The following is a 15585-nucleotide window of genomic DNA, read 5'->3' as shown; positions in this document are numbered from 1 at the left end:
TGACGTAATATAAAACGTCATCTACTGTGTTAGTACAACGTTGGAGCACGGCTACAGGTGTTATGTTGTCTAGCTCCATGGTTCGTTTCCGTTTGCTGCAGCATGAACTGCGTGCAAAGGTACTGCGTGCAAATACGCAGGATTTCCCTGTCCCTGAATCACAGACACCTCTGACTTCAACGGCCACAGCAACACAGTGCGTGGCGTGCACTGTGGCAGCAAGTTTATTTTCTCCCATGAATATCGGTACAATCCGCAGTAGAATGATTGATAAATAAGCGTCAGATGTTACAAAGGGAATGTCTGTCCCCACAATGTCTTATCCAGCGTCATACAGCACAAACACCTAACATCAGGGGGTGAGGAGCTATTGGGTATAATTGTCAATCCCACCTAGTGCAGATAGCGGGCAACTTCAATAGTGATCGTTAAATAAGGGAAGTTCTGAAGCCAGACGTCCTTCCCATTCTTCGACGCATTCCGGGCGCTGTATTTCAGCAGGATAATGCCCGTGCACATGTTTCTCAGACTACGCAAGATTTCTTTAAGGCAGGTTTTGCTTCTTCCATGGCCTTCTTATTTCCCGGATATGTCGCTCACTTAGCATATCTGAGATTTCATCTATCGGTGACTCGCTCGTACAGCTGGTGAGGGACACACTAAACGAAGTAAACTTCAAGTCGAAGTTATATCGAACGCCATTCCCCAGGATTACATTCAAGAACCCGCAAGTTTCAATGCCAGGACGTGTACAGGCTCTCATCGTTCAGCGTGGTGGACACACAAAGTACTGATTTCTGATGTTCATTTTGTTTTTTTATCTTGTAGGTTTGAATGTTTATTTGTACCACTATCAATAACACGTGGAAAAAATTTCATTCATTTCCGACAGTTCCTTCATGGTGTTGCATTTTTTACAAACATTACATTCTTTGTCAGAAAAGTTCCAGGACAATGTTTTTATATTTCTGAGTTTGCCGTACTAAAAAGGAACAAATGTTGTTTTTATGTTACCTGGTATGTATTCTTATTTGACATGACCTTGGCCATGTTTCCACGCAAAGTGGCAGGACTGTGGTTAGCAACGTACTTTTCGGGTTGTTGTCTCATTCGTTAAGGTGACACAATCGATGCTAATTGTGAGCAAAGAGTGAACATTAAACCCACGAAAACCCCTAGTGAAGCGTGGAACATGATTAAGCAAGCAGATGCAGGCAAGACACTTTCAAGAAGTCTTATTTTCGAGTGGCATAAAAAAAAGGTTTCGTGAAAGCAAAGATTCAGTGCAAGATGATCCCAGAGCTGGTCTCTCGTCCATAGCACATACCGATAATTTGGAGAGAGTAAGGCAGTTATTGCAAGAAGATCATCGTGTAACTGTGTGTATGATATCAGAAAAACTGAATTTGAATCGTGATGTGTGTCATAAGATTTTACGCGAAAATTTAGGGAAACGGAAACTTAATGCAAGAATCGTCCCTCACTCACTAACATATAAACAGAAAGAGGAAAGACGAGGAGTTTCTGCTAAACTATTGGATAAAGCCAGACGTGATCCCCCATTTGTGTCAACGATTACAGCGAAGTTTTCTTGTTTCCGTGTGTGAAAAGGTGACTGAAAGGAAAGCTTCATCAAGATTATTGCAGACATCCAACGGGCTGTGAAAATGAGTTTACAAGCATCGTAGTTGAAGATTTCTCTGCTTGCTTCCAAGACCTCCAGAAAAGTCGTCAGTTGTGTATACATGGCCAAGAGGACTACTTTGATAGCAGCTAATATCATTACTTTGTAAATGAAATTTTCTACTTTTTACGACCTTTGTTCTGAAACGTTATACTATATATAATAATAAACTCGTTCGAGGACAGAACTTAGTAGAACCATTCGTTAACTTCATAGCTGGAGATTGCTGCGTTGTAAATAACGGGAAATGGCAGACATACTGGTGCGTTTTGCTAGATGAAACTTTGAAGAATCGAAAATCAGCTGGTAATCCGAACATACTACTGTGGGTTACTCTATTCAGGCACATCTTATAGCATGACGCATCAAAATGGGGGTAATCTGCAACCCACAATTTTAATTATGATTCGATACATTTTTAATAATGAATAGAAGCAGGCAAGCAAGAAACCTCTTTTAGCTAGCAAGCATAGGCAACAAAAGAGAGTGCGGACATCATGGCCGGAATATTTAAAATCTCAGAGCACCTTTTTTTTTGTTTTGGTTTGGTTTATTGAGATGACGGCAAAGCCCAATACGGCTATAGCGGTCGTTGGTGGGTCGAAAGAGAGAGAGATAATCAGTTTATAGAGCAATTTTGTTTTAAAGATGAATTCAAAACTGTACAATAATAATTAGATATTTTCCTTTCTAGAAGACTTACTTTGAAAAAATGGCACTACAAGCAGCAAGGCTGAAGAATTACTATCACATTTGAAGAAAAAGTAAAATTTCTAAGTTGCTAATTGCTGTTGAGAAGAAAGGTAATAAATATTTTGATCCTTTGAATTCTTAAAAAGAAAAAAAAAAAAAAAAAAAAAAGAAAGAAATATGAATTTATGGCTCAAGTCTTCTTCTTTAAAAGCAAGGAATGTGTCACTGATAAAATTTGGCGTTTTTTTTCTTAATTATTCGTATGAAAAATAACTATTAGAAAGTCAGAAAAACATCGCAGTCACTAAACGTAACTTAAAACATAAAAGAACATCCCAACCTATTTTTAAATTCTAAGAAATATGTTTCAATTTTTTAGACTTGTTTGATATTGAAAACATTGCGTATTTTTCGCTTTTAAACCGGACTGATCCGGATTTCCGACATCGTGTTCTGTATATATATATGAGATTTGTAACACTTGCGATAGATAGTAATACCGCATGCATACGCATGCCACGATTATATGAACGCCATGCAGCTCTAGTGATGCACTGTCTATTTTAAAAGGTACGAATCAGTTCTATGCAGAAGGACACATATATCTCCTTACTTGAATCAGACAGCTTCTGCAGACTCATTTAAAAGAAATTTTAAGTAGCTATTGTAATAAACATCTGAAAAACTGTTTTTAAGACCTTCTACATAGATTTAATCAAGTTCTGTACAAGTGCAAAACATTCCGGTCAACCTATAAGATGTAACAAGCACTAAATATTACAAATAGTTTAACTAAAGTAGGCAAGCTAAATAAACAAATGTGCTCTAAATTTTTTATGTCGGTAAAGCCGGCATACCTAGCAGCCGCTGACCCAGGAACCTCGATTTCAGTTCTTCTCGGTTTATCGCAGTCCAAATCTTTTTTTGAATTAAAATTTAATTAGAGATAAAGAATAATTTTAATCAAAAATTAATTAAAGAAATAAACACCCTGTAAGTTACAAAACCGTGCAAAGACAGAAAAGGGCTGTCAAACTGTGAAATACAGTGACTATCAAAACAGCCGAGTATTATCTTCTCACAACGATCCCCACCACGAACCGAAATATCCACACACTGTTTCGGAAGATGTTTCATTGCTTATGCAGTGCTTTGAAGGAGAAGCATAAATTTTATTGGTCTGCCATCTTCTGAAAGTATGTCTGATACCGTTTTCCGTATGAGTATATTTTTGGCTTTTAAATCGCGTCTCGAGAATTAGGCTAAAAGTCATAATCATCTGCTTTCATACGTTTGCGTGTAAGAGACAGAGAAAGTAACCCAGGGATGAAGAAATGCTTTTAGTCAAAGTTAAACGGCCTTTCTTAATGGATTATGCAGACAGGGCCATCTCAAGGTGCGATGTTGCTTGTGTGATGATCTTTTGCGATACCTCTATTGTTCGCTAAGGCACAATGAGTAGGAGGGGAACATCCCAACATCCCACCCCAGTGGAAATTTCGAAAAGAACAATTTAAAATAGCATTTTCTGTACTTAAATTCATATTTCTTTAAATAAACTTCAGAAGGTGAACACGGGGTGACAACAACCCTGCATGCATGTCCATCAATGAAATATGAAAAAGGGTTCCCGAAATTTTCAAGAAATGTGAAGCACAAAAAAGCATTGCTTATTAATCAAACATTTTAATATGCTTTAGATATATTTTTAATTTTATTACGAACACTTTCGTAAAAAGATTATTAAGTTACATGTATTTAATGTGAGACGCAAAATCTCGCACGTTCGTTTGCTATTATTTCATACAAATTAGGCTTTAACTCACTTGTAGCAATCCTTAATTCCAAAGCTAAGTTTTCATCAGTAATTTGGGATCGATGTTTATTTTTCGTGTACTTCAATGAAAAAAAGTACTTCACATAAATATGTCGATCCAAATAAATTTAAATACTTTCTGACATAATCCAGAAAATTTTTAAACTTACCTACATTCAAGGAACCATGAGAAATCGCTAATTCGCTTGAATGAACCTTTTTGTTTAACAAATGATCTGAATGCAAATCGATCACTTGTAGCTGAATCTTAAATGGAGCATCCCGCACGTTAATATTAAACCACGTCCTGATTGATAACAAATCTTTATGAGTTTTTCTAAAGTCTTCAAACGTTTTGCCAAATTCAGCAGGGAACTATTTTACTCTTTTTTTTCCATACTAAAAAAAATCAAAATTTTTAAAGTTTCTAAGTTGTGATTCCAATGTTTGAAGCTGATTTAACTGTTTCCCGTTTTAATTTTCAGCAAATAAATTTTGTCAAAAACGCTCTGATTTTGGAGTCTATAATTAAAAGCATATTGCTTTTTCTCTTGTAGTGCAATATTTAGTCCCGGCAACTAAGTTAGTATGTTAAGTATATGTAAGTGTCCCAATTTTCAATTTCGCCAAATACGCCAAAAATGGGATGTGTTCCTAATGGTCATTAAATACACTCATGTCCATAAATTAAGGATAATGCAAAACCAGGCAAAGGAAGAGTTAGAAGCAAAACAAATTTGACTTATTTGTAAAGCTTATTTATTAAACAAAAGGTAAAGAACAAAAAAAAGATGCTATATGTTTGATGTTTAAAAAAAATTAGCGATTTTTTCTCCCTGGAGCAAATTACAAATAAAACCTATTTACAAAAAACCAATATTACATGGTTGGTATGATTGTTAATACATTGTATGTCTCCCAGACGATGCAATACAGTCCGTACAACGCCTAGGCATGTTGAGTATCAAATTATCGATCTGATCTTGGGGGATATTACACCACTCAAAAAGCAATGCTCTACGAAGTTCCGGTAGACATGTAGGAGGAGGTTGACGGGCTGCAACTCGTCGGCTAAGGATATCCCACACGTGCTCTACTGGATTCAAGTCCGGTGAGAATGCTGGTCAGTCCATAAGGGTGATATCCTCCGATTGAAGGCATTCGCTTACGATGTTTGCACGGTGAGGACGAGCGTTGTAATCCATAAACACAAATTGTGCGCCCATGGCGCCCCGAAACAAACGTACATGTTGTTCCAGAATGACGTTCCGATAGATTTGGCTTGCCATGGTTCCAATTTGAACATGCAGATCAGTTTTGGAACCCAGAATAATTCCACCCCAAACGAGCACTCCTGCACCACCGTAACGGTGTCGTTCAATGATGTTTTCTTGGTAGTAACGGGTACCTGGAGCTCTCCATATGAAAGTCCAGCGAGAATCAGACTGAAAGCTAAACCTGGACTCGTCGGAAAACATCACACAAGCCCACTGTTGCGGTGTCCACAATGCATGCTCTCTACTCCAGGCTAACCGCAGGCGACAGTGAGTTGCAGTAAGTGGAACGCATCTGACAGGTCTACGAGCATATAGACCAATCTGCCCTAAGCGTCTGTACACGGTCTGCCTTAAAATTGTCGTACCAGTGGCTGAAGAGAGCTGACGAGACAGGTCTGATGCTGTGCTCCGCCTGTTTCTTTGGCAGTAACTGCCAAATACCGGTCCTCATTCGGTGTTGTAACTCTGGGGCGACCTGTGCTGTAACGTCTACTCACATTACCATCATCTTGGAATCGTTGCCAAAGCCTGGAGATGACACTCTAAGCAATTCAAAGTTCGTCTGATACTTCCAGTTGGGTACGCCCACATTCCAGACGGACCCGATAATTCTACCACGTAAAAAATCATCCAAATGCGTCCTTTGTGTCATAACTATTCGGTTATTACACTGAAATGCTTATAAAGCGCCTGCGAACAATTTCACTTCTTTGCCTGTATTCCTTATATATCACTCTCTTACACTCTCGTCATTGTGACGTACCATCGGTGTCATCTGGTTACTTCCTGATATTTGCATATGATTCTTGAAGATGTGTGTAGTGATTTTACAGGTGATATATTTATTTTAGAGTTCGATTTCCGCATGACTCCGAATTATCCTTAATTTATGGACATGAGTGTAATTGACATGCATACAGTTTCATTTAAAAAAAAAATTAGGGGTGGAATATTCTTTCCTTAAGCTCCTTTTACTGATCAGTCTATCTAAACAATATTCACATTTCATAGCTTAATTTCTAAATTAAAACTGCTAGAAGTGATAAAACTATAATCATTCGGCGAATAAACATGCTTTTTATCCAGTGTTATCAGCTTAGGTTGCCGGCTAGTGCAGTATATGCATATAAAAATACTGAAACAATAGAAGCGCATTAATGCTGCTGATTTCGGTAGTTTGCGTAAAAAATTGAATGGGAACGAGATGAAAATATCATTTCACTGGATTTCATAACGGTCCGAATTAAGCATTTAAAAGGACGACATTCAGCCAGCCGGTGGACTTTTGCCCAGTCCCGAAGGGCATTGTAAATGCACGTTGCTCCGTACAGTACTGTTTATTATAATTTTATATATTATTGCTAATGCCGTATTGTACGATTCCAAAAAATGACAAAAAAGCACTTCACTATGACCACATTCTGAATTAGTATATCACAAGGGCGCTCGGCGCTGCCCTTTTCACACCTGCATCCATGTGAGAGGCATATGTCCCTCGGATATATTATATGTTGTAAAAAGAGGTGATCCTGATACTCACATTGTTGATTGTGTAACATCTGATAATGGCTAAGAAATGTTAACAAAATAAATATATCTGAAGATAAAGATCTGATAAAGCCTCGCGATAAATTAATACCCTATACCAGGGGTTCTCAATCGGTGGTACGCATGAGAAAAATAAGTGGTACACAAAGAAGCAAAGTATTTTTAATTATTAAATTCAAAAATTAAAATCCCAACCACCTGATTAAGTTTTTTCTCTAACACTCGTAAATTTATGCGATCTGAGCTTTGTTCAAGAGTGGTGGTGGTAGTAGTACTTTGTAGTGGTGGTACTAAAGGTTTTCAATTTTTGTTTAGATGATACGCGTTAGTCAAAAGGTTGAGAACCGCTGCTGTACCAAATGTGTTGTAAAGAACAGATATCTTAGGGCCAAAATCAGACATACTTCAACAGAGCCTTCAACATATCACTGGAACTTTGTAATTTCATTAAAATGTATTAATATCACATTCATAATATAACGTTTCAACAATTTCACTTTCTTTCGGAAGGTGTAATTGGGTCCAAATTATCTCTTGCATTTTTCCCACAAAAGACCGTTTCCAGTAATTTTCACACTCCAAAATGCAATGCTGATGGGCGAGACTTCCAAGGATTTACCTGATATACCTTTCTCCTTAGAAAGGACTTTTGAACAAACATTTTTGACGTTTGGATACCTCAGTTGCCCAAGTTTTCAAGGACGTAATAGTTGTCTATGCAACTTTGTTCAATGCTACTCAGCGGGTTTAGTGGTTGGAGACACTGACTGCCATACCGATGGGCCCGAGTTCAAATCCCGGAGAAAGTATGGTTGTTTGTGCGAACATATTGTCTGTGCGGCTTGGGGGCATTCAAAATACACGGCGAGCCAAAAGTCCGCTCGAGAGATTGGTAGCAGGATGGTAGCAGATGGGAGACCCTCGAACCTCCGCTCGGAGTGTTCTCCGTCAAAATTGGGAAAGCTTAGTTGTTTGCTAGGTTAGGTAACACATCAATTTACCTGTGGTATTGCAGAGGTGCTAGCCTAACTTCTAGCTGTACCTGCCTCACTGTATGTGGTTTATCGACAAAGGGATTGTATTAATGTATATGAAACGTGAATATTGTGTTATATGTAGCCTTCAGTATTATCTGACGTTGCATACAAGCGTAGTAGGCCTTGAAAACTGCCGGATATAGGAACACTGGTATACAAGACTCATCTGTATAGCTCTCGTCGGTACCACATCTTTAACTTCTTGCGAACCGTTCGGTAACAACTGGCTCTCGTAAGCCTGCATACAATGCAAAAGCTAACACAGACATAATAAATGAATTCATTTGCATTTGGAAAAATTTGTCATAATTAAAAAAAAGTTTATGGAATTAATTCTCATTTTCTCTTGTAATGACTCTCGCAGACTTGCAAACGAACTCCAGTGAAAAGATGCAGCACGAAAAAATATGCCGGTAAAGTATTCACTTATAAGGGGAAGGAGCGAATGAAAAACAACTACAGTAGCATTTCTAAATGTTTCTATTGCCCTGGAGGAACCTTTAATTTAATTTTCAGCTTTCAAAGAAACCTTGCTTCAAAGATATCGAACCACATGACAGACTAACTTAAATTATTAAGTCTGTGCACTTGTTTGTGCCTTCTGAGGGAAGATCCTAAATTTAGCATGTCACTCGGATATCCGATTTTAGGGGATATTAAAGTTTATTAGTGATTACATAGGATAAAATTGCGCCATCACCCCAATCTTAAAAAGTAATTGTTTTCTGCTGAAATGGCGTAAAATTTCAAACCAAAATACGCTTTATATACCTAGATATATGAGGAAATATCAGCCGGTGTTACTTCGGAACATAAGAAACATAAATATAAGTCTTGCTGTTACGAAGGAAGTTTTCTTTTGAATGCTAAAACGCATTAAAACCTTAATTAACGAGTATATCCTACTCAATATTAAACAGATTCTCAGTAGATTAGTACAGATTTTATTTCAAATTTCTTGAATAACAGCAAACATTTTCGGTATTTTATAAACTTTGGTATTTATTGCTTTAATCTAAGAAAGAGAATTCTCCGCATGAATTTACAACTTAAAGTACACTTTCTAAAAAAATTAGTTTAATCTAAGAAAGAGAATTCTACGCATGAATTTACAACTTAAAGTACACTTTCTAAAAAAATTAGTTTAATGATAAAATTATAAAACAATACTTTTATTTTTCACAGTTTTAATTTAAGGTCACAGATCGCTTTAATATAAGGCAATGCACAGAACTTTTTTCTAGATACTGTATAAAAATTTACTTAAAAACTGAATTAACTGATACTTTGCTATTAATTTTCTTTAAATTTTATTTTAAGTACTCAGTGGTAAAAAGAAAACTAGATTGTTTGTAACAATTTATGAAAAACAAATAATTTTGTTTTCCATAAGTTTACGAACATTACTTTTACTATATTTCTATATGTCAAGTTACATTTACTATATTTCTGAATAGAGTTCCTTATACAAATTTAAGCGAGAAAGAATCTACAATTTTTACATTGAACAAGTGCCCAATTTATAAAATAGGGTTTTCTTCTTCACCTAATTCTCTTCAATGCAATACAGATTCCCTGTTGCGAATTATAAAAAATATTTCGTGAAAGGACCTAATAATATATCGCTTTTCATTTAAAAATATTTTTAAAAATCTCACTTTCCCATGGCCCCACCACTGGTTGAGCGGTTAAGTTTCTTAAATACTGGTAATACGACTCGGGCGCTTATTGGCATACCGCACATTGAGTTGATCAATGTTAACGAATTTGGCATACTGCGCATGCTTAGTGGTGTACCGTTGGCATGGGAGAAAATACTGGCGACAAAGCATAAGCAACCCTACACAAGCCTGTTCGAACAAGCTCGATGTCATTTACAATCGCAAATACTGCGGAAATTTGTGTTTATTGCATTTGCTTCTATTTCATTTCATTTTGATTTATTTTGTTCATAAACGTTACATTTAATATCAGTTTTTTACAATAATTTCTTTGACTTTAATTCAGTAATTTAAACTAGATTTAATCTTTAGTTTGTTAAAGTATATATGAAAGGAACGTATGGTAAATATTCAATGGCTTTTATTCCTCAGAAGTATAATCAGCTAATATATCTTGTAATGTTTCCTGTTTTGTAATCCTCCTTAAATGAAAATTAGCGTAGTTTACAATCGATGTTTACAATCGATATTTACACTCCAATTAATGAAGCAAATTACAACCTGACACGTTTTAAAACCCAGAACTGTTTATGCCAAAGATAACACAATATCTCAACCATACACCATATTTATCGTCTTTTAAAATCGCTCCTTTCAAAAGTCGTAACTGCGCCAAATTCTCTTCTGGGCATGCGCAGCAAGCGAAAATCGTTTCACATTGATCAACTGAATGTGCGGTTTGCCATTACGCGACCCGGGCTCGAACTCAGGTGAAAAGGCTTTAGCTGCGTAGTTAGTTTTATAGTTTTCCCGTATGTAACGTGGTTATCAATGTATACGAGCATGTTGTGTCTTAGAAAGTCCTCCAAGAAGGTATACTTTTTCTTAGGGCAGATAGCCTCCGTTTGCTTTGTAATAAGTAAACACTTAATGATTTTTTAATATATTTTGTTTTCATGGTTTCATTTGATCATGTGTTGCATAAAAGTATAAACTCATAAATTTTAAACCAAGACCATTTTTTTTTTGAAAAAAATAAAAGAAAAAGGAAAAAAAAAAAAAAAAAAAATGAAAGAAACGATAAATTGAACCTGAAGAATTCTTAATTGTTTTATTATAAATCTTAATTAAATTACTGAGATACTGCAATGAAATTATTTATCTATTTAATAATCAAGTAACCCCCAAGTTGATCAAGAGAACTTCATCTTCACCTTATATTATGAGCTTCAAATGTGGGGATCATTCATCAATAGCAAGGAATGTCTAGGCAATTTAGCATTCGTTTATAAAATAGGGTTTGTTAAACGACATCGGTTGCCAATGAAAGTTCTAGATAAAGATCTAATATCGGATTTTTGAAGCTAGCGGAACTAAAAGAAGAAATTTAAAATTTTATTTCGGCTTTTAATTTCACATTTTTAAAGCCTGAAATTGAAAAAAATTTTTCATTTTACGTATTTTAAATGCTATACAACGATTTGCAAACCTTTCTAAATTAGAGGCTCAAGACATATATCTCATTTGCTCTTGCGTAAATCAGGCTTGCACAGAATGTGTCTCAAAAATATGAAAATCAAAATCTCATCTTTAAAACATTTGGAAGTCACAATTGCTTAATATTCTTCTTGCAAAACTTGACACAACTGATAAATTTCCCATTAGCGGCCGTCTGATACATATTTTAAGCTATCGTTAATAAGTACCAAAAGCAGAAACGAAACAAGAACAAAAGTCCAAATCGACACGACAGCAATAAAACAATGAATGCAGAGCAGCTGTAACATCACCTCAAAGATGGCCGTGAATGCGCGTGCACTCTTTACTCGCGTGTTGAGCAGAGATATCTGTAATTACAGGCAGCAGATCGCGATAGTGAAAGTGGTGGTAAAAGGGTTAAAATCACGCACTCTTCTTCCTGCCCAGACCTTCAGCAGGTGTTCCTTTTCGATTGCATTTACATTCTTAGAGAGAGCAGCTGAAGAGAAAGTACAAGGTTGGGGCGCTGTAGGTCAGGGTTATTCCAAACTAAACGGTTACCCCTTTTTTTTAATTCACCTTAAATAAGAATAAATGAAAGAAAGAACCAATTACGGTTACTAGTGCTTGCAGCATTAATTAGGAAAATGCTAACAAAAAATAAAGACCCAGTTTTGTAAGGAAGAACGCAATGTAATAAATTAAACAATAGTGAATTGAAAATAATGGAAATTAATTGTTAATTATTTAAAAATTATCTGAATATTTGCAATGCCATTCTCTTGGACCTTTATGTAAATTTTAGATAATCTTATTTGAAGTTTTGCCAGCTGAAGCTAATTATTATGTCGACTGTATCGTAATTTTTTTTATATAGAAATACAACCCAGTTTGCCTTACAAAATTCTCTACGAAAAGCATCCCATTTCGAGGCAATCTGCCAAGTAATCTTCTGTAATTAAATAACCTTTATTTTGAAATTGAATCATATTAACATCAGCGTTAAACATTAGATACTGGCATTTAAAATTAGATATTGAAAAGAAAGAAAAAGAAACCTTAGTTTGACTCCGATTTCTAGAATAAAACTCTGTAGATTTCGAGGCCGTCAGGCACAAGTCCCTTTTGTTCGGGATCTATTTTGGGGGAATCTCATTTGTTAGATTTTTCCCCGTCTGATCTTCCTAATTTTCACATATCTTAATTTAAATATTTTTAACAAGAAATTTTTTGGAAGTATTACACTAGAGTCAGAAGTTTTCAAAATTGCATTCCCCCCTTTTTGTTTCGTTTCTCTCCCTCACCTCAACGCTTGTCTTTAGTTCATTGAACGACCTTAGTAATTCAGTAGGAATCCCGTTATTTGCTCTGTATTAGCTAATCAAGAATATAATTATCGAATAATGCAATGTTTCCAGGTAAATATTAGCTCGTAGTAGTAGATAATTCAATGAATATCAGTTTCAACTTGGAGGTATTTGATACCCTTAATACTAGTACCTGTTTTCAAAACTGCGCAGAAATGGCTCTTACTTGACCTCGTAAGCATTAGACACAAACTTCGTTTAATTGATATATACATGTACAGGAAAATAACCCTTTTTATACAAAAAAACTCTTTGAAAAAATTAATTCTTTTCTGGGGTGGAATTAATACCTTAACTTTTTTTTTATTTCAGTGATAACGAATGCGTTAACAATAGCAGGTCTATAGCTGCATATCTGAAATTCCCATCTACTAGTATATTATTTTTTAGCCAATTCCGAAAAATGAAACATATGCCAGTCATAGAAAATTTTATAATAAGAGGTCGTTAGTTTATATTGAATATTTTGTAAAATATTATACAGTTTTAAAAGGTAATATTCTGTAAATAAGGTCCCTATATTTATTTCTTTTCTAACATCCTAGAAGATCATTTATTTGCACTAATTTTTGCAGAAATATTTCGGATCACGTTTTTTCGAATAACCAACTGTCAAGCTTGTATCAGGAAAAATATAGGAAAGTTCTTATTTTTATATATACCATTATCGACTGTGATGTTATTTAAGTGCATTATTGTACATTAAAATAAACTTAGAAGGAAAACTTCAAAATTTTATCTTATTTTTTTTAATATAAATCAAACAAAAGAAGAAGAGTCTAATTAAATTTAAAAAATATATATATATAATTTATTTGCTAACACGTTAATTTTTATGCTGAATCTTTTCTTCGCTTCTAGTATATCGTCTGCTTCACCAGAAAAGGAAACTCCGTTAGTTTAAATAACGAGTAAGAATCTAGATTTACAGAGAGAGATCTTTGGCAGCGAAGCACCGCAACTTTCTTCTTCATGCTTGAAGTATTGACTGTTGAGGAGTTAGATTTTTACACTTATTTTCACATGAGAAGGAGCGTTAGCACAGAAGACAGGTTCTTAGTCTTTAATATTCCCATTTGTATGTATCCAGCTACAATTGTATTATATGGCCTCAAGCAGAGGAAATTTATTTGTTCAGCTCTTTAAATATAAATTTCAAAATGAAGCATTGATAAAATTTTTTTTTTAATTTTTTAAATTTTTAATTTTTTTTTTTTTTTTTTTTTTTTTTTTTTTTTATGTTTGTAGTATAGTCTATGTTGTAAAATTCTAAGTTAAGACAGGGCGGAAAGTCATCCGGCATTCTAGTAAGATAACTCAGCATTTGGAACAAGTGGAATTAGAGTGTGAACTTTACAAAGAGTTAAACATTTATGAAAAGGCTGAGATAAGTGTATTTCTTGAATTTTCTCTCTGCTCTTTTCGGATAGCAAAAATGCACCATCCCTTATAGAATGACAAAAACACATTTCAAAATTATCACAGGATATTTCTATTTAATTTATTGAAATATTTGATGGTTAAGTTTTTGCTACTTTATTCCTTTTCATATAAAATGGTCGAACAGCTGGTAGTTGAACGCGAGTTCAAATCTCGGCGAATAAGCTTGCGACATGGGAGTTTTCGTATTTTTTATCGTATGTAATTTAAATACGAGTGATATTTCCTTAGACAGTCCTCCACGAAGGGATCTTTTCTCATTAAGGAGATCGTCCTTGTTGTGCTTTGCCATAATTCAATTCAATCCACTTTCAGATAAATATTTTACCGCATTACAAATTTAAGCTGCTATTATCCATTTACTAAATATGATCTTCTGGTTAGCTATTTCACAGCACTCTATTTCTTGCACCCAAATTTTGAAAGCAGAAAATAGGCGAAGTAAATATTTAAAAGTTGTTGTTGTTGTTTTGACTAATTTCGCTTGTCTGATATCAGAGTAAACCCATGAAATTCATCGGAAACAGAATGTAAGATTGAATTTATTTCGTTGGCAAGAGCCTTAGGCACCATACAGGTTACAGTACGACTTTGCTCAATTCTGCCTTGAATTTTGAAGAATTGCACCCCAGAGTGGGACGGGTTCATTCTTCCCCTAACACCAGTTTCTCGAGAGGACTCTCGCCGCATATTGGGAGTGCCCTCATGCCGCACAGACGCTATACATTTACAAACATCCATGACTTCTCCAGGATTCGAACCCGGGCCCTTCGGTACGGCAGACAGCGTTGCTAAGCTCTATCCCGGTTGGGCAGCATTTTTAAAAGCCAGAACCCACTGTAAAAGACACAAGCGAAAGCAATGTATAAAGCATATCAGTGCGAGTAATTCGAGGTGCTTTGAGTTTTTTAACGTTTCTTAACATTGATATATGTGATCATTAAACTAGACTTTAAAGAATCCAGAATAACACAATTTTAAACGAAAGTATAACAATTTTGTCAGTCGTTATATTACGCTGTGGATTTTAAGTACTTAGTGAAATGGAGTTTCCTTACAGAACTTTGAAATGAATGCATTTGACTTCTACATCATAGCTTAAGTTTGAGAGATATGCACTTGTGTTGCTGCTGGGACTATCATTACTAAAGGTAATAATACAGCGATAGAATAATTAGGTTGGATGGGAAATGGGTTTATTTCTCTCAGTACATCTCCTCATAGTCTTCGTTGTAACCGCAATCTGAAACGCTTGTTCGTAAAATTCGGGACAGGTGTTTGATCTTCACCTGCTCAGTCGACACAAATAGCATGCATCAGGTGAATTAAATTTATTTAATTGCTGGTTTTGGCAAAATACTTTGAAAAGTCAACCAGTGTTAAGCGTTTCTGTATTGCAGTTGTCGAAACCTCATAAAAGTGTCAATGAAAATACTGGCTCAAATCTCTCTATCAGGCATATTCTTAAAATTTTTGCTATCTATTTAAAATCTTTCAGCCCTGCTTGATCTCGTTTTCCTCAGGTAAAAAGATGGTGATCTCAAAAGATTCCCGACAAAAGCACATCATTTTTTTGTCCGTAA

The 15585-nt window shown here is 35.3% G+C and overlaps 1 protein-coding gene across 1 annotated transcript; it reads left to right on the top strand.

The window, feature by feature from the left end:
• Positions 1-1208: 1208 nt before the first annotated feature.
• On the top strand, positions 1209-1607 carry LOC146993338 (protein GVQW3-like). The gene has a single exon (XM_085808230.1). The coding sequence runs from the start codon at positions 1209-1211 to the stop codon at positions 1605-1607; it is 399 nt and encodes a 132-aa protein (XP_085664356.1).
• The last annotated feature ends 13978 nt before the right edge of the window (positions 1608-15585 follow it).

The sequence above is a fragment of the Stegodyphus dumicola genome, chromosome X1 (genome assembly GCF_044657685.1).
Source record: "Stegodyphus dumicola isolate Sdum_Otavi_A_Nest chromosome X1, ASM4465768v1".
NCBI lineage: Eukaryota > Metazoa > Arthropoda > Arachnida > Araneae > Eresidae > Stegodyphus > Stegodyphus dumicola.
The sequence above is the reverse complement of the archived record's forward strand: the minus strand, read 5'-3'. Positions and strand labels throughout refer to the sequence as shown.